This window comes from Misgurnus anguillicaudatus, chromosome 16, assembly GCF_027580225.2.
Source record: "Misgurnus anguillicaudatus chromosome 16, ASM2758022v2, whole genome shotgun sequence".
NCBI classification, from domain to species: Eukaryota; Metazoa; Chordata; class Actinopteri; order Cypriniformes; family Cobitidae; genus Misgurnus; species Misgurnus anguillicaudatus.
The window spans coordinates 25680854-25701272 of record NC_073352.2 but is presented as its reverse complement, the minus strand read 5'-3'; the positions used below and the strand labels follow the sequence as shown (position 1 = coordinate 25701272).

The 20419-nt window shown below is 37.8% G+C and overlaps 1 protein-coding gene across 2 annotated transcripts; it reads left to right on the top strand.

The window, feature by feature from the left end:
* The first annotated feature begins 10197 nt into the window (after positions 1-10197).
* On the top strand, positions 10198-20168 carry scyl1 (SCY1-like, kinase-like 1). Of its 2 annotated transcripts, XM_055177965.2 has the most exons (18): positions 10199-10382; positions 12673-12813; positions 13486-13608; positions 14033-14253; positions 14370-14460; positions 14554-14709; positions 14783-14941; positions 15309-15416; positions 15548-15661; positions 15763-15918; positions 16016-16204; positions 17734-17809; positions 17912-18106; positions 18220-18347; positions 18452-18532; positions 18650-19012; positions 19133-19211; positions 19333-20168. In XM_055177965.2, exons 1-18 carry the CDS (start codon positions 10275-10277, stop codon positions 19455-19457), a joined length of 2613 nt encoding a protein of 870 aa, XP_055033940.1. In that variant the 5' UTR covers positions 10199-10274; the 3' UTR covers positions 19458-20168. The 2 variants fall into 2 exon arrangements, with proteins under 2 accessions (XP_055033941.1, XP_055033940.1); XM_055177966.2 differs by lacking the exon at positions 18452-18532 and having other exon boundaries at positions 10198-10382.
* Positions 20169-20419: the final 251 nt, after the last annotated feature.

Below are 20419 nucleotides of genomic sequence, written 5' to 3'. Positions count from 1 at the left end.
ATGTTTTTTAAAAACAATACCGTGCTGAAAAACAATAAACCATTACAGAAAATTCTAATGGTTTTATTGGGAATGTTATTGGTTCTAATGGAATATGGCCCAAAACACACTACAGTGTATTGGTTTTCCCAGCAGGGTAGTTAAACCATGGTTAGTGTAGTAAAACCATAGTTTTGCTGATAGTAATCCATACACCAAAAAAAAAACATGGTTACTTTTACCACAATAAAACCATAACTGTTGTTACAGTAAAGCTACTCAATACAACATGTTCGGGTAGAATGTGACACGTTGAGCTATCATTTATATTATTAAATTACAAGTAAATAGGTGATGACGAATCTGCAACGTTGATTCGTAAGTTGCAACGGCGTGGGCAAACAACGTGACCAGTTTGTTTTGGGGCAGCTGCTCAGAAAAGTCATGAATCACTGCATTACCTTTTTAAGTCTTTTGGCCAGAATACATCGGATTTTTTTGTCATTTAACCGACATGGTGTATAGAACCTTATAGAACAACGAATTTGTTTATTATTTATATAAACGTAGTGTGAAATGTTTTAACAAAGATTGACTTTAAGCATTATACAACAAACAGGATAGGCCTATACCAAACTGGTTATGTTATGAATGTTAAGACAAACAGGCTATAATTAAACCTCTATACTGTATTAAAATGCAGTGTATTTCTGCCTTGCCCATCCCCCTCCCGGAGGCAACAGTCAGCACAAATACCAGAGAGAGGGGACGTGTTGGATGTCTCGTTTCACAAACCCCTCACCCACCCATTTAAACGTGGCCAAACAACTATTTTCCTCTAGTTAACCATTATTACAATCAGTTTTAGTTTATTCGTTCAAGATGTTCATACGTAATATTCAAACGTAGAAAAGTAGAGCAAGTGATATATCAAACTGAAGCTGTAGGACAAAATATATGATTCGCTGGGGTGAATCATCCTTTTAATTTGACGTATGACTGCGTAGCTCGTTCTACGGGATACTAGTTTCTGACCGGAATGTACCAGAACATTCTGGTATTTCTTGTATTCGATCCAGTAATGTTTTAAATCAAATGAACGTTTTACGCATGCGCACTGGGATACTGCAGTAAGAAGAGAAGTAGACCCGGGCTCAAAAACCGGTTTGGGCTGGATTGAAAGTGGGGGTTTTGCGTCTGCTTTGTATTCATCCGCACTGCGCTTCTGACGTCATTGTTGTTTTTTGAAAAATAACCTATGCTGTTAATCCTGCGTTTTAGACAGCTTTGATCATTAAACTTACAAGTCAGAAATATAAAGTCTATAAAGTTGTTTATTCATTTCACACAATTTGTCTTGAACGTCTGTAGACTTTGTTATGTGTCATGTAATATGTGTTTTGGACTTTGGTTGCCTTCATATAGGGTGTTTAACCGACTTATGGCTTTCTTTTTTCAAATATCATATTACGAAGCTATTACATTTGCTTTCGTTACAAAAAAACGCTATCTTATTCTTAATCATACCACCAAAACCATGTTTTTATTAGGAACTGTTTTATCACATGGCGGAGGAAGCCGAAAATGACCGCATCACTTTGGTCTATAAAAGCTGCTATTTCGACAACACTCGTCACCACGGGGTGAGGCGCGTTCGACAGCAGAGGCGTTTGAGGCGGTCTGGTGATATGGTTTCTTTTGTTTTGTTAGCCGTTTCTGCTCTTTAATTACGACTTTTTACTTATACTTGTTCTTAGCAGCCTTTTTCTTTTAACAACCAAGTTGTATTTGAGAACATTAGGCTACGGTTTTATTTTCCGTTTGATCTTGTCATAACGCATTAAGACTTTAAGTAAACGTGTTTAAATAGCTGACATTAGATATATTTAACTATTATATCTAACTAACGTTAGTACTCTTTATTAGAACAATGACACTATATTTTCTGTGGACAGCATAAACTTTATATTGTACTCGTAGTCCGTTTACCTAACTGACAGAGAAGTAAGCACAGTGCTGATGACATTTTATTCAATTTTACCAAACGTTATGCTAGTTATGAAAATTATTTTATTTAATCGAAGTTCTTATGACGAAACTTGACAAAATGGCTGTTATAAGCGTCAGATTTCTAATCTAAAAAAAAAATCGAGTACGCCTAGACAAAATGGCGGATGCGATGAAAATCAAAAATGACGTTTTGTTCCAAAGATGGCGCGAGAGAACGACACGAGCTCTTCTAATACAAGATTAAACTACTTTATTTTTAAATGAAAGCCTTTAAGCAGAAAGGAAGCCTACGATCGAATGTGGCTTTTTAAAAATAATTTAGAAGTTGCAAGAGAAAACAATTTATTTTTGAGGAACAAACGGAAGATTACAGTTCTTATCATAATACCTAGAGGCTTTTTTTAAGTCGTTTTATTTTTTATCAATGACGCATCCTTTTTTGTTTGCAATGAAGCGATTAGCGTGTGATACTAGGAAAAATTCGTATTTCAACAACCTTTTCATAAGTTATGATGTCAGCAGTACATTGACGCACTGAAATTGTCTGAATGACGCACCTAAACGATTTCTTATAACTCGGGATTGCAGTTTTCTTTTTGTTTTTACTATATTGCTGAAAACCAACATACAATCTTTGAAGGAAAGGGAAAATGGACTGAGTTAAAATTTTGCAAGCAGAATGAAAGCCTAGAGATTTTTATTTTCTGAAGCCATAAATAATGAATGAAAAGGACCATTACAACTCTTATCACAACATCTTGAAGCTTTGAGAAGTCAGCTAATGTCTTTAAGACGAAAAGAAGTCAACTTTTATGTTTGGAAGGAATCTTATCAGCGTTTGATACTACACTAAAAAAAATCGTTTCATTATTAGATTAATGTTATCTGCACTACAAGTGCTTAAATTATGCACTTAAGCAATCTTTTATGGACTGAGTTTTTTTACATAACGTCTCAAGATGGCAGCATAGTTTTTTATTTTTTTGGAAGACCAAGATGCATTCTTTGGAGGAAAGGGAAAATGGACTGAGTTTTAATTAGAAGACCTAGTTCTTAGATTTATCATCGGATGGAAGAAATCTGCAGCAGAGGGCCAGGACCAGGGAAGATCAGAGCCATTCAGGACCAGAGGGGAATCGGGGATTCAGAGCCGTGCAGGACCAGAGGGGAACCGGGGGATTCAGAGCCGTGCAGGACCAGAGGGGAACCAGGGAGGATCAGAGGGCACAGAACAGGGAGCAGAGGCAAGCTGACAAGAAGGGCGTTATCCAGAGGGGGAGCAAGTTCCAAAAGGCAGAGTAGCAGCAGGACAACTTTAACCACAAGGGGGCGCTCAGCCGGTCTAGATCAGAGCATGCCAAAGATGGGTGTCCAGTCAGCAGATAAAGAGGGCTCACAAGCAGGGTGTCAGGGGTCATCTAAAGTCATGAGGAAGCATTTGGTTTGTATGGGTAGAGGTATTCTGTGCAATTAAGTTACGATTTCACTAGTTTTATTTTCAGAACACATTTGCTCGCGAAGCTCTGTTCTTTCCTTTTCAGGCGTGGTGTGTGACAATGTTTGAAATTCCGATGTATCGTCTACCCTGTTGTTGGCCAAGTCTGATTACCACTGTGATGAATGCTGTTAGTGTGCCGTGGAGATGACCGTCCTTACTCAACCATGTCCCCATCGCGTTTTGGCTATTGGCTTGTGGGAAGTCGTCTTCGTGTCGCTTTAAATCCATTAGGTCTGTCCTGAGAAGCGATCCACATGTGAAGGGTATTTCAGCGTTCCCCTGCGTCCCTACGTGAAACAACTACTTCTACTGCCACGTCCGCCGCGTCAGTCCAACGTTTGGTGCCAGAAAAGCTTTGTGATGTCTGCCGGTAAAATTTTGCCGAGTCTGTGCATGATTTTTAAGTATATAAAGGAGCAACTGTTCCTAATTTACAAATAATGCGTTAATGTCAAAAAATGTGAAGTATATGCGTTAATGTTTAAGTAAGCCTTATTAATACAATACTGATTTTTTTAAATGCAGTCACTGCATAGTTAAAGTATTTAATGTAATTGCATAGTGTCTGGTTTTTGGGGCTGGGGATGGGCCAATTCGTTTCTCGAGTTTTCTTTTCTACAGGCCCACGTCACATTAGAGATGATAAAACCAAAGGGATTCCAAGCGCTTGTGGACCCTTTAGAGATATGTTGACTGCTCTGAACAGATTCTTATAAAGCTTCAAGGAAACTCCTTTGCTTTGCAATTTAGGAAGGTATCTTAAATTTGTATAAAACATTATTTTGGAAATGTGAATACATACTTGAATTTATTTTTCCATTAAATGTGGGTTGTCACCGGGCAAACGGGTTTGGGGAGGGTGTGGGCAGTTAACCCAAATCTTTTCCTAGACTTTGCAGCTTGTGAAAGCGGCTTTTTAAAGGTTGGCAAAGCTTGAATATTGCTGTATGGGGGAAGGAACCACCAGTATGTCTGCCAGTGGAAGAGCGTCTGTTGCAAACTTTCCATGGCGACTAGACCAGCAATTTCATCTGCGGTAACATAGCATGGGATCAAAAGCTTCACATTTATTTATCATGGCACAAGTTTGGCTTGATATTGGTTGTATGGATATTGTCCTTTTGGGTTTGTGGATCTGGGGGGGAATGCTTAATTGTGACTCTTACAGATTTAAACAAACCCTCAAAGAACAGGGCTGGTGGTCCAACCAATATCTGCTCCCCCCTCCCCCATTTATGGAGCAAGGCTACTTCAATAGAGGCCTGGGCGCTTTAACGTTTTCTAATGGCAAGTAATGGGTATTCATGTAAATGGCACTCATTTGCTTTTGTCTGTCATTGTGTTAAATACAATTTTATGGCTAAGTGTATCAGCAGTAATTGTATTAGCTGCTTATTGTTTGGTTAATTGTTTGTATTTGGAAAAGGGATGTGTGTAGGCTTTTTCCCTCCCTTTTGCATTTTTCAGTGTGCCGTGTCCCCGAACGCTTTCAACTCAAGATTTCATCCTAACATTTGTATGTAAAGATTTGCTTTCGCATCAATCAACTTCAGCCTCTTTTGGTCACGTAAGGTCACTAAACCAGCCCATTTGTTCCTAACCTTTTTTCATTTAAAGTCTGTTTTAAATGTAAGCTGGTGAATGAGTACATGCATTACAAATTAGTTGTGTAATTTGTATTAAGTGTACATTGTTATTGTTCACATATTTCAGTTAATAAATGCATAGCTTGTTGAGATTGAAATATTTGGTATGCATTTGTTTCTTGGGGTATGTGTGGGGTTTTCTTGGGTATTTCTTTATGCTTTTTCAGGTTTTGAATATAAAGCTTGGCGCGCGCTTAATGTAGAGCTTGGATGCCAGGGATTGATGTCAACATGTCAAGGTCGAGAGGCAGATTAATCCAATCCTACCGCTGTGCTCGGGTGTCAAGGGAAGAAAGGAAAGAAAGGCAAAACATGAATTAAAATCTTCAAGTGATAAAAGCTTTATGCATTGTAGTTAAAAGCCTATTAAGTCTACCTCAATTTGAATCCCTAAATCTTAGTCTTGATGATTTTACTTGGACATTAGCTTGTTGGGATGGGGTGTAGGGATCTTGGTTTTTGCCATTTTTGGTCTTGCAGAATCTTACAAAGCCATGGGAAGAACACCGCCTACAGAACCCGAAGTTATGCCCCGAAATCGCCCGGTCGACCGAACGCTTCGTCAGGCAGGAGAGTTGGTTGTACTAAAATAATTTAATAATAAATATTTAAATACCCAGTCACTATACCCTGCGCAACTGTACAGGGTTTAAATACTTGCTTTACAAATGTATAGCAATAGTCGCCTTATCCAACTGTTGCACAACTGTGCTTCAGACCCCAAATTTAGAGTGACTGGAAAAAGCTGCGCAACTGTGCAGCTTTATTTGGAACAGAGTTGTTTGGCTGTGTGAATGTGGAAGAGATGTTTGGGGTGGGAAGGGCTCTGCACTTTCTCTCTTTCTGCAGAAATCTCATCAGCTCGCTGTGTGGTGCAAGTACATGTCATCGTCGTCATCCTGTGGAGTCTGTAGTAACCAGGTGTCTGAACCTTTAATCATAGAGTCCTCCATGAAACATCAACCACTAATGCTTCAGAATCAACACTCTTATGCTTTCATGCACTAAGTTTCTTTGCATCTTATACTACTTTAGTTTGAGACATAGTTGGTATTGCTATCGGTGTGGTGGAATTGTTTGTGTGTAGAAGCTCTGTTTCAGATCACTCGTCTGTCCCCTGCCTCCTCCACTGCGTCAATGCAAGGCTGTCTGTGAGAGCAGTTGCCCGGTGTATGTCTTCACTTGAATGAATGGCGGCCCGAATCCCTCTCTGTGCGCTTAAGAGCTTTGTCCAAACCCCGGAAGCACTTCACCGAAATCCTTCTGTTTGTCTCTGCGTCTCTCCTGTTTTTCCCCCCGATTTCTTCATTTTTTCACTTAGGGAGCTAATTTGTCTTATCACCTGGGAGATGCCTAACCGCCTGATGGAATACTGGGAAATCCAGTCGCTCTGATCAACCTCAGGCTTATTTTGCTGCTAATTGAGCATCCCTCTGCTGCTATCTGCTATGAGTTAAGTACATATAGTTGATCTTGATCTTCTGTATGGTTAGATGTCACACTCCTTAATAAATATGCATGTGCATAACCTTCCAACTAAAATTTGAAAATCTAATCGAATGTTGGCGTTAATGTCAGTGTGTAGAATTTGAATCCTTTGGGAAGGGGTGGGGCAACACTTTCTCTTTTTCAGGTATGCCGTTGCAATTTCTCCTTAAATTGAGACGTAACATGGGAGTGGATGGATGTGCTTGCGTCAAATTCTGAGTAACCCGTTTTTGCTTTCGTTTGTAAATTGAAATTTGATTCATTGCATTTGGGTGGGGTGGGGTTGGGGGTTGTAAACTTCTCTCTCTTTTTTTATTGCAGCTGTAGGCTTGCTAAAAACTTTGTACTCTGAACTTTGGAAGATTTGGTGCACAGCCTTACTGGCTTGAGATAAGTTTATGTATTCGTTTAAATAAACGTTATAAAAATGAGAATAGATTTTGGGGTGGGAACAGAAAACCCTTGGAGCTTTTTAGTTACAGGACTGGTGATTTGCAAAGGTGAATTCGTACTGCCCTATTCGTGGAATTTCGAGACCCGGAGGATTGTGTGGTGGTAAATGTACATTTGTATTATACTTCGGTCATATGGTGGGGCGGGGGGGCTCTAAACTGTTCTCTCTTTGTTTCAGCTTTTAAATAGGAACATGTCCCATCTGAACACAAGCGAAGCATTTTTCCAAGACCTCGCTGGTCAGATTTAACGTAAACAATTTAAAAATTAGACATTTTAATTTTTTATAGTTGCATTTTGGCTGTTTGAATGGGTTATCTGGGGACTGGGGAAATTTGTTGTAGTTTTCTCTAGTTTCAGGCTGATGAAGAGACAAGCCGTTCAAGACCAGAGTAATGTAGAGCAGCAGGTTTGGGGTTTTTCTTTTCCTGAGGGAACAATCTTGATTGTTTCTTCAGGTTTTGCTTTTTAACCTCATAAGAAAAAAAGCAAAAGACTCCGGTGGTGGCACTCCTGATTTGTCGGGACGGGGTTCAATTCCCTGCGGTGTCTTTGCTTTTCAAGAACCTCTGCTCAAATTTTACTATGTCTTTTTAGTGTTAGCCATCTAAATGACTGTTAGGGTAGGCTGTTCAAAAATAATTTCTCATTTTGAGGAAAGTTAATTTCACAACTCACCAGGTTTTAGAGCTGTCTTTCAAATTTTTGTAATCAATAAAAGCTGTTTTTATAATGTCGTGTTTATTTTACTATGGTTTTTAGTGTTAGCCATAAATTACTGTTAGGGTGGGTGACTTCTGGTTGGCTGTTCAAAAATAAGGAAAGATACTTTCACAAACTCACTTTGAACTCTTTTATCAATAAAAGCTGCTTTTATGTCCTGTTCTGTGTTTCATTTGCTCTGAAATGATTTGTGTATCTGAATGGATGCCTCACCCTCTCTCCAATTTTTCTCCAAATAAAAATTGGTCACAAACCATTTGTGAGCCCCATTCACTTCCATAGTATTTTTCATACTATGGAAGTGAATGGGGCTTATAATCGTTTGTTTAAATGTTCCTCAAAATATCTTCCTTTGTGTTCATCAAAACGAAAGCTTATACAGGTTTGTAACAACAGTGTGCGAATGATGGAACATCCCTTTAAGAGGTTTTACACAAGGTCATTGCAGTGCACGTAAAAATCTAGTTTGGGAATTAAAACCCCATTTCTGTAAATCCAGTCTATGGCGTTTACTATTAATATTGCTTATGTTAATTGGAAAGCAACAAATGCCCCATCCGGTACATTTTGGATCACTGATGTCATGTCTCTTCTAAAACTGGAAAACTAAGATTCTAAAAAAGGTAATCTTTTTAAATTTTAAACAAGTGGCAACCATTTATGCAATTTGTCCAAGCTAACTAGGCCTGACTCCATGTATATTTTTTTATGTAGTAATTTTGTTTAATTTTGGGGGGACTTTGTGTACAAATGTTGGTTATTGTTATCTTTTGTGTGTGTGCAAACCAATAAATATATGAAACAGAATATTGCTTCTGAGGCTCCTTTCACTTCTGTGTAGTAACTTTGTAAATTGACTAGTCTCCATCTTGTTGTAATTCTGACAATATAGTGTAATTTAGGATGAAACACCAAATACTATGAAGTTTCATTGTTCTACTTTAATTGTAGGCTGGATGTGTATTGTGTGATTGTTTAATTTCCATTCAGTGTTTTTTCTTTGGTTTATATTCAGTTCTTAGTCGTTTCATACTAGAATTCACCACACTCAAAAATGAAGATACAAAAGCCGTCACTGTGCTGGTACATGTTTTAAAAATATACTTTTCTACCTAAAGGGTGCATATTAGTACTTTCAAGGTACATAATGGTATCAATTTGGTACATACTGTATCTTTAGTTACCTAAAGAGTGCATATTAGGACATATGTAAAGGGTATTGTCCCTGGGAGTGCCATTTTTAGAGTGGACATGGTGAGAGAAAATTAATGTATATATAATGTAAGTCCTTAAAAATAGAAAAATCTGGTGCTTGTTGAAATTAGTGTTTAAAAGTTCTGTCAGCATGAGGCATGAACATTCCATTAATCCTGAATTGCCATGAGATGGATAGTCAAAACAATTAGTTTAATGGACTAGTTATTTTTTTTAGAAAGTAATGACACAACTCCTTAGTGTCGGCACTCTGGGTCTCATAAAAATGAGCTTGAGAGATTTACATAAGCAACACTTTACAAGAAAGCATATTTATTCCAGTGCTGGCGTTCTGTTACTATTTGGCCAAACATGTAGTACACTTAAGTTCTAAGTGGGGGATTTAAATGACTGTACTACTTTGTACTCAAGTAGCTCACAGCATTGATATCACAATTATTGATGTCTTAAAACTTAATTTTTTATATTGCATTAAATTTTTAACACAAACAGAATTCTGTCTTGCATGTAGAATTAATGCCACACCATTTATTGTCAGCACATCTGTAGCCTAATGTAGAAAACTTTGAAACAAAGCAAAATTATAAAAAAGATGAAAATACAAATATGTACATTCTCTTATCACAAGCTGTTCGAGACTAACATGAAAAGCAGAATTCTGGGAACTGTCAGCCTCCTCTATTCACTTGTATTAAAAATAATAGTAATTATTTACAATTCTATTTGTTAACATTAGTTAATGCATTAGCTAACATAAACTAACAACACCCTATACCAATTACCTTAAAGAATAGTATTGACACGATCAAAGATGAATGCTGTTAAATTATATGCTCATTGTTTGTTTGTCTTAATGCATTTACTAATAATGAATGGAAACTTATTGTGTTACCAAAATAATTGCAGAGACAGACAACCACAGTCATTATTTAGAAATTGTGTGTTACTTGGAAAAAGGACAAGATACTTTGAAATAAAATAATGGTGAATAAGTGATGGATGATTATTGAAGATTTTTACCTTTCTGTCACAATATATTGCACATGTTACATCTCTATAATCTTATTTTGGACTGGAATATTAATTTTAATGACATATTATAGTACACTTTCCCTCCAATATTACAGTTTTACACAGGTTGAATAAAACAATCCATTAAAGTGCAACCTGCCACTCCATACTTACACCGAAAAGCACCTGCGGCCTCTAGCGTTTTGCTGTCCTTCCTGCAGCAACACTGTGAGCAGGATTGAGGGAGAAGGATGTGGTCCTTTTTTGCTCGGGATCCTATCAAAGACTTCAACTATGAAATTTTACCTGAAAACCAAGAAAAGTCAGGCATATGGACACTTAGTCGGGGGAGACGCAAGGTAATATCATTTGTCGTAGTATTATAAAACAGAAATATCACAGGAGCAGGCCGCTGACGCCCCGGTCTAAAGTTTAGCCGCGTCTCGTTTAGCAGTGTGCAACAGCCGCGCATATTACACCGAAAGCTAAAGGGGCATTAGAAAAAAACTGGGATTTCTTTGGAAGAGCATGTATGTTATAGTCGGGATTGTTTTCGTTGGGGGACGTGCTGTTTAGGTTTTAAATCCATTTATTGACGAAAGCAGGCTAATTTTGTCACGTTTTCTCCAAAGCAGCCACGTAATCGATGGCCACGTCAACAAATAGCTGCAGTCTTTAAAAAATGCTGAAATATTACTGTCGTTGGCATTTGTTTGTTTAGTTGTTTCTTTTTATTTTTCGTTGGTTGTCATCATCATGTATTTATACGTAAGATGGTTAATAGCTGAGAAAGCCTGCGGATGTTAGTGTTTACTGTTTGTCCTTATAGGCCATATTTAAAACTCTGTCCGATTATGATTTTCCAAGATTACTGACAAGTGTCAACAACTTTATCTGATTATCATTTACAAAGATCACTGACAGGCTTCAATCTCTGTGTCTGATTATCATTTACAAAGATTACAGACATGCTTAAATTACTGTATCTGATTATCATTTACATTTTACAAAGATTACTGACAGGCTTTAATAACTGTATCTGATTATCATTTACAAAGATTACTGACAGGTGTCAGTAACTGTATCTGTATGTTTATAATTTACAAAGATTACATACAGGAGTCAGTAACTGTGTTTGATTATCAATTACAAAGATTACTGACATGTGTCAGTAACTGTGTCTGTCTGATTATCATTTATAAAGATTACAGACAGGGGTCAGTAACTGGATCTGATTATCATTTACAAAGATTACTGGCATGTGTCAGTAACTGTATCTGTCTGATTATCATTTACAAAGATTACAGACAGGGGTCAGTAACGGTTTCTGATTATTATTTACAAAGATTACTGACAGGCTTTAATAACTGTATCTGATTATCATTTACAAAGATTGCTGACAGGTGTCAGTAACTGTATCTGTCTGATTATCATTTACAAAGATTACAGACAGGGTCAGTAACTGTATCTGATTATCATGTACAAAGATTACTACTAACAGGCTTTAATAACTGTGTCTGATTTTTATTTACAAAGATTACTGACAGGGGTTGTAACTGTGTCTGATTATCATTTACAAAGATTATAGACAGGAATCAGTAACTGTGTTTGATTTATCAATTACAAAGATTACTGACATTTGTCAGTAACTGTATCTGTCTGATTATCATTTATAAAGATTACAGACAGGGGTCAGTAACTGGATCTGATTATCATTTACAAAGATTAGTGGCATGTGTCAGTAACTGTATCTGTCTGATGATCATTAACAAATATTACAGACAGGGGTCAGTAACTGTGTCTGATTATTATTTACAAAGATTACTGACAGGTTTTAATAACTGTATCGTCTTATCAATTACAAAGATTACTGACATGTGTCAGTAACTGTATCTGTCTGATTATCATTTACAAAGATTACAGACAGGGGTCAGTAACTGTTTCTGATTATCAATTTCAATGATTACTGACAGGCTTTAATAACTGTGTCGTCTTATTAATTACAAAGATTACTGACATGTGTCAGTAACTGTATCTGTCTGATTATCATTTACAAAGATTTTAGACAGGAGTCAGTAATTGTGTTTGATTATCAATTACAAAGATTACTGACATGTGTCAGTAACTGTATCTGTCTGATTATCATTTATAAAGATTACAGACAGGGGTCAGTAACTGGATCTGATTATCATTTACAAAGATTACTGGCATGTGTCAGTAACTGTATCTGTCTGATGATCATTAACAAATATTACAGACAGGGGTCAGTAACTGTGTCTGATTATTAATTACAAAGATCACTGACAGGCTTTAATAACTGTGTCTGATTATTATTTACAAAGATTACTGACAGGGGTTCTAACTGTGTCTGATTATCATTTACAAAGATTACTGACAGGGGTTGTAACTGTGTCTGATTATCATTTACAAAGATTACTGACAGGGGTTGTAACTGTGTCTGATTATCATTTACAAAGATAACTGACAGGTGTCAGCTATCTGATTATCATTCACAAATCAGTTGCTATCAGTTCCAAATATTTTTATAATAATTGCAAATAATTTCAAATTTCCTACTCCTACCAGTACTACCAGTCTCTTTCTTAATATGTGTGAATTGTAACTTAACTTGACAACGGCCTTTTTCAGACTACTGGTGAACCAGTATCGCTCTTCGTGTATGAGGTGTCCCAGGGAACAGAGGAGCAAACACAGCTGGCTAAAGCAGCTTTCAAACGCACAAAAACACTCCGACATCCCAACATCTTATCCTACGTAGATGGGTTAGAGGTAAGGTCCCGTGTATTGTCATATTGATGAAATGAAATATATGAAGTTTTCCAGTGTTTTTTCTTTTATTTTGCTCCAGTTTTTTCTTGATCATTTAGGTTGAGGTAATCTAAATGTGGCCAAAGTCCCATTCGGACAGCAGTAGGTTTACAGGGTTAGATGGAGTAATGCAAATCTTATTACGCACTGCAGTCAACTCTGTCATCACATGCGCATTACATTGCTCCCTGATATCACATGAAACATAACATATAACCATTATATGGATGTATAAAATGTATTAATAATTAAACAATTATTGTTGACAGGACACTTTTCAATTTATCACTTTATGTCTACCTTTTGCAGCAATTAGAGCAGCAAATCTCTTTGGCATAGTGTCAATATATTTCCTGAGAACTTTATCAGTAATGTTATCTCATGCCTTCTGCAACTCAAGCCAGAGGCATTGCTTTAAATGTAAAAGTGCAGTTTATTTTCCAACTCACTCCAAATTTGTTCGATTTATGTCATTTTTCTTACTGGCACTGGAACCTCAACCCCATCAGGCATATTTGGGACGAGTTGGAAAATAAATTGCACATCTACATTTCATGTTTACATGTGATTTTACACTGTTTATTTGTATTTTAACAAATTAAAAAAAGTATTTTTCTGTTTGTTTGACATCAGACAGAGAAAAGTTTATACATTGTCACAGAACCAGTGACCCCTCTGGCAGCACACCTAAAGGTCCAGGCGGAGAAAGGTGTTGTTAGCGACTTGGAGGTGTCATGGGGCCTTCACCAGATTGTGGTAAGACATGGACAGAAATTAAATCTGTTTAAAAAAATATTGTTTGTGTCACTGCCTGGAAAATATGCGTCAGTCTACACCAGTGGTCTCCAACAGGGTGCCTGTGGGCACAAGGTTGTCCGCATGTAGTCTGTGAGTTGCTCGTAAAAGCATATTCTATTAATAGCCTCAGTTTTACTATTTATTTATTACACATTTTTTATATTAGCTTGGCTTCTTTTATGTATGTTAACATTTTAAACAATGATAAAACATATCAGCAAGTTTTGAGTAGACTCTATTAAAAAGTAGCCTTCCAGATGTTTTATCCATTGTGGTAGCCCTTGTACACAAAAAGTTTGGAGACCCCTGCTCTACACAGTGTGTTTTCATTTCCATGTACCATTTTTGCATATTAGATTTTGCTTTTATCCCTCCCTATCAGAAAGCCCTGAGCTTCTTGGTAAACGACTGTCACCTCCTCCATAATAACTTGGGCATGTGGGCCATCTTTGTGGACCGTGCCGGTGAATGGAAACTTGGAGGGTTGGATCATGTGACCTCTGATCAAGGAGACTCCACCTCCTTACCTCCACCTAAAGTAATCAACCCCGATCTGGAGAAATATGACCCTCCTGAGATCCCCGGCAGTGGTGGAGACAAATGGTAAATTGAATTTAGTTTAGAATTTAATTGAATGTAGAATTTTCTATTCATGACCTAAAAATGTTTATAGTTGTGTTTCATGTTTCACTGTTGTGTATGTATCTTGGTCATCTCAGGTCAGGGGATGTGTGGCGTCTCGGTTGTCTTATTTGGGAAGTATTTAATGGATCCTTACCCCGTGCCTCCTCATTACGATCTCTTGCCAAGGTCCCAGATCATTTTTGATCCTTTAAAATGTCACCTAGTATGTTTTTATCTGCCTTTTTTCAACACAACCATAAATATTCCTAACTTGTTTAGATTCCAAAGAAGTTAGTCCCGCATTACTGTGAGTTGGTGGGGGCAAACCCAAAGATTCGTCCCAACCCTGCAAGGTTCCTACTGAACTGCAGATCTCCAGGAGGTTTCATGAACAACAGCTTTGTGGAAAGCTGCCTGTTTCTGGAAGAGATACAAGTATTTAAAACGGCTTTGAATTTTATTTCATCAGACCTGATCAGATAAGTCACCAAATTCCTTGTGTGTATAGATTAAGGAGCCTGCAGAGAAGCAGCAGTTCTTCCAGGACCTGAGTGAGAACCTCGACTCGTTCCCTGAAGATTTTTGCAAGCACAAAGTGCTGCCTCAGCTCCTCACAGCCTTCGAGTTCGGAAATGCTGGTGCTGTCGTTCTCACACCTCTATTTAAGGTGCCAGACATATTTTCTTTCAAAAGATTTGCACATGCCGCACTGAACCTCAGGGCGTACCCGCATTGTACCGTACCGAACCGTACCCGAGTGCGATTGCCGCCCCTCCCCGCTGCCCCGCAGGTCTGCATTCACACTACACTTTATGATCCGAGTTTTTTCAGTGACAGCTAAAGATTAAAACAGTTCCATAATTAACATCAAGCTTTCAGATCAGCATTGCGCCCTGTCTCCGAACTAATGTGAATTGTACCAGAGACCACCTTTGCAAGTATACCAGGGGTCATAAGTATTCGGGTACGGTGCACATAGTGTGAGTAAGCATTACGTTTGTTTCTCTGATCCAGTTGTAATGTTTTTGTGTTAGGTAGGGAAATATTTGTCAGCTGAAGAGTACCAGCAGAAAATCATCCCAGTCATTGTGAAGATGTTTTCCTCTACCGACCGAGCTATGAGGATACGACTGCTACAACAGGTATAAACAAGTAGCCTTTGTTAAATTTAATTTTCCCTCCTTGTGTTAGTTTTTTTCTAGCTTTTCAATTCTTTTAAACTTTCTGTAAATTCTAAATTACTGCTCGTCACACTTTTCTCTCTAAATATCAGATGGAGCAATTTATCCAGTATTTAAATGAAGCAGCAGTAAACTCCCAGATCTTCCCACACGTGGTACACGGTTTCACAGACACAAATCCTGCCATTCGAGAGCAGACTGTAAAGGTATGCATATGCTGGAGTATATCAAATGTAGCTTTTAAGAAAAAAATTTTTTTTTTTGATATATAACGTGGATGCTATGAATCTTTTCTTTGTCCATCCAGTCCATGCTCTTGTTGGCCCCTAAACTGAACGAGACCAATTTAAACCAGGAGTTGATGCGTCACTTTGCACGACTGCAGGCCCGGGATGATCAGGGCCCCATTCGCTGCAACACCACAGTTTGCCTGGGCAAAATCGCCCCCTACCTCAATCCCGGGGTAACTATAATCGTCAACCCATAATCCTTCACTACTACACCCATGATGTTTTGCTTCTCTTAGTTACAGTCATGTGTCCCTTTCGCATGTTTTTCAGATTCGACAGCGTGTTTTAGTATCTGCGTTCACGCGTGCAACTAAAGACCCATTTCCTGCCTCACGCGCAGCTGGTGTGCTCGGCTTCGCTGCCACTCATCAGTACTATAGTGTGACCGAGAGCGCCGCTCGCATTCTGCCCACATTGTGCACACTGATCGTGGACCCAGACAAAAATGTCAGAGATCAGGTATATGAAAATAGTGTTGGCAAGTGAAATGCAAAATTTGTGTGCTTTCAGTTGGTAATGCATTGCATTAGGGTGATTCTCACGAAATCCAGACTTAGGAGGTGTCCAGCATCAAAAAAAATTAAAAAACCCTTGAAGCCAATTTTTTTTTGCACATATAAGATTAAGGTCTGAACTTACTATAGCCATTATTTTTAGAGGATTTAAAAAATATTTCCTATAGAATTATTTACATTTTTTAGATTATCATTTTCAAAAATTATCATTACCGCAACATGATATTACATTAAACATTTGCATTTACAAACTCATGTTTCGGTAATGAGAACTAAAAAGTTGTCTAGGTACTATGACAAACAAAATTTCAACTTTTATCTGGAGAGAAAAAATAAGAACTGCTTATCTGATAGCCATCTTGAGTGTCACAGTCAATTATTTCCCTTCCAACAAATTTTTAGTTCATTGAGGGCTTAAACAATGATTGAAAATTGTTGAGGATGAGAAAATTGGTCTTGGACACATTTATATTCTTTATTATTGTCTCTACATTTACCAATGATCACCAAATACCACATGTTTCTTTACTGTAAATGTTTATACTATAACATGCACTGAATCTATTTATTTTTTTTAATTATAAATATTTCCATGTCAAAGAACCCAAATCCAGTCATGGGCACGTTGCGGTAATGAAAATTTCCCCCTTAAAGGGGCCATGGCATGAAAATCTAACTTTTTCCATGTTTAAGTGCTATGATTGGGTCCCCAGTGCTTTTATCAACCTAGAAAATGTAAAAAAAAGATCAACCCAATAACCATTCTCTACAAGCACATGAAAAAATCGGTCGTTGAAATTTGGCTCTCCTTATGATGTCATAAGGAGCTCTTATTATAATAATACCACCCCTTAATCTGCACTATCCAACCACTGCCATTTAGTGCAGATAAAGAGAAAATAATTCACAGCACAATTGAGTTTTAATTGCAACAAACCACCATCATTGTGATCAGTGTTTGCACTTCATCCGCTCATTTGCATTTTAAAGGACACACCCAAAACGGCACATTTTTGCACACACCTACAAAGTGGCAATTTTAACATGTTATAATTAATTATCTATATGGTATTTTGAGCTAAAACTTCACATTATGTCATTTGGGCACACTAAAGATTTATTTGACATCTTAAAAAAGTTTTGTGCCATGGCCCCTTTAAATCTGGAAAAAACAACAAATTTGGTTTGTATGATGTCATTTGAAATCATGTGCAAAATAGTACGTGAAGAGATGTTTGTAACTGTATGCTTCTTATTTTGATACTCTTACTTTGCATTTACTTTTTTTATCAAAATGTTTGTTGACACCTCATAAGTCTAATTTTGTGAGAATCACCCATTAGCAGATCAAAGGTTCTGGGTTTGAATACTGATAAAACAGGGGTCCTTTTGGATTAAAGCATCTGGCAAATGCATAAATGTAAAATACTGTCCATTATTTTTATTTGTCTGATCTACTTCTGTTTTTTGTAGGCATTCAAAGCTATTAAAAGTTTCCTAAGTAAGCTGGAGACAGTTTCAGAAGACCCTTCTAAAATAGCTGAAATAGGTAAAACATTTTTACCATGGTGAAGGTCATGGATAAGTCAGGGAAATTCATTGGAAATTCAACATGTATGTATTAAAACTGTAACCCACTGTTTCCCTGCAGAGAAGGATGTGACTTCTTCAGGACAGACAGGGGGGTCTGCTGCCACATGGGCAGGGTGGGCCGTAACCGGTGTTTCGTCCCTTACCTCCAAACTTATACGAAATGCTCCGGCTGGTTCGGAGGCAGCACCTGCTGAAAACAGCCCTGCCCCACAACCTACACCTGGACCTGTAACCACACATACAGGAAACAAAGGTATAAAGCAAACATATGAAATGCAAATCATTTCCTTATGATACTGTAGTTTTAACTTGCCAAACATAATGCATATCAAGATTATATAAGGGCTTGTGCTTGTCCTCTTTTAGGTCCAGAGTTAAAACCACAGCCACCCAGTGCTCGTGGTGCACTTGACATCCAATCAGAGACTTCAAATGAGGAGACAACAGAGGCTGATGTCGATCGGTGGGATGATGAAGATTGGGGAAGCCTTGAGGTGATTGATAGATTTTCAGATTATCTACAAATTTTAGTACTTTTTAGGGCTTGATTATTATAATGTGTCAGAGTAGCTTATATTCAAATACTGTGTGCACTCAGGACCCTGAGAAACTTCGGACAGACCCAGACGATTGGCATTCAGATTGGTCGGCCATGTCCTCAACACAAAAGAAAAACAATGTAGGGTATCTGCAGTGTAGCATGTTAACAGATGGATGATAAGAGATCACCATTAGCCTTCTGACTTTTGTCTACCTGATTAAAATAGTTTTCACCATACTCTTCATCTTTCCATAGGTTGGTCGGAAGTCATCTGAGATGGTTAAGAAGCAGAGTTCTGATTGGAGCTCAGGCTGGGATGCTGATGACAGCTGGTCCAATGACAAAGATGCCGATGGTCAGAGTCAAAGTTCACCTGCCGATGAGGGTTGGGGTAACGATTGGGAAGGGAATGAGAGTCTGGCTGAGAGTTTTTCCCCAACCCCACGACAAAAACCCACTTCGTCGGTCTCAGGCAGTGGTCTGAAAGGTGCCAGTTTAAGCTCAGGACAGGAAGAGTTACGATTGGCCAGCGAGTACAACTGGGATGCAGGAAAATCATCCACATCAGATCTGTTTTCCAGTGTGTCACAAAGGACAAATAACACTGCTGCTACTATGGTAAGGACAGGAAGAGTTTTGAGAGAAAGAGATTGATCATTCCTGGGGTAAAATTATGTGGAAGGTACTATTAAATATCTAGCCATGTGTTTATGTATGATTTGTATGTTTCTGTCACAGAAATCTGATGGCTGGGATGCAGATGCTACAGGAGATTGGGGAACAGAGGAAAATTGGGAATCATTGGATGATGATCAGGGTGAGAACCAATGTTTAAAGTGTTTTCCAGATTCTGTTTTGCACTAAATATATTTTCAAGTTTTGTGTTAGAATAAACTTAAATATTACAAAAATACTTATTTTGTTGCTTTGCCCCTTAGGTCTAAGTAAGGCAGAATTGGCAAAGAAAAAACGAGAAGAGAGAAGGAAAGAGCTGGAGGCCAAACGGGCAGAACGCAAGGCAGCAAAGGGTCCTCTCAAACTGGGCGCACGCAAACTAGACTGAATTATAATAAACATTGAAGGTAGCAGTCCAGAGGCTCTGAACAGTCATGAACTCATTGAAGATGAAGAGACTTCATTCAGTGTAAGATTTTAAAGAAACATTCCCGGGATTTCAGAGAGGAGGAACCTCAAAGCTGTCTTGACCATTGGGCCAATATGAAGAGCAAATCCGTCTCCCACATCTGCAAAGCATAAACTATGATATTCCTTCACTCTTCTTACAGTATCATGATTTTTTTATTAGGTTTAAGATTTAACAATGAAATCATAATCTATATATGTATTGTGATTATACATTTAATACTGAATCAATGTGGACTTTAAGGACTTTTAACAGTGGATTGCACAAAGAAACTCGAGTACAGTCAGAAAGCTGGGGCAATAAGGGTCCCAGGTGGGCCGGTGTCATTACCAGTGCATGTATGAACACAACAGTGGGTTCACGGGACAGAGGATTTACGTAACTCATTAAAGGTGTTTTGGATCTTTCTTTAGCCACACGACATAGTACAGGTGGATATCCTTGTTACTTTTGGTTTGTGCCTTTTATCTTGGATGGTGGCACTGCTTATGTTGTAAAATAAATAAATCAATGTTTTTTTTAGTTCGTGGGACTGAGATCTGGTGCAATATTTTCAGAGGACATATTCATATATTGTACAGACTAATTTTAACGCAAAAAGATGAACAATAAACTATTCTCTGAAATGTACAGATTGTTAGTTGCACTATTGCTGTAATACAATGCTGTGCTGTTGAAAGTATGCAGTTTGGAAAATGTGTTTGTGAAATTCAGGCTAAAGTATCATAACCCATTTCTGAAATTAGGAGCATCAAAGTTTTATTTCAACCATTTCAATCTTTGGGATGACCTTACATAGTCAATATATCAAGGTTATATATTCACACAATGTTCTTTACATTATGTAGGAAGAATGAAATCTCACATAATGTAAAGAACAT

Coding starts and splice junctions, on each gene's coding strand:
- scyl1 (XM_055177965.2), top strand. CDS start 10,275: ATGTGGTCCTTTTTTGCTCGGGATCCTATCAAAGACTTCAACTATGAA. Junction 17,810..17,911: donor TTCTAAAATAGCTGAAATAG/GTAAAACATTTT, acceptor GTTTCCCTGCAG/AGAAGGATGTGACTTCTTCA. Junction 19,212..19,332: donor ATCATTGGATGATGATCAGG/GTGAGAACCAAT, acceptor TTTGCCCCTTAG/GTCTAAGTAAGGCAGAATTG.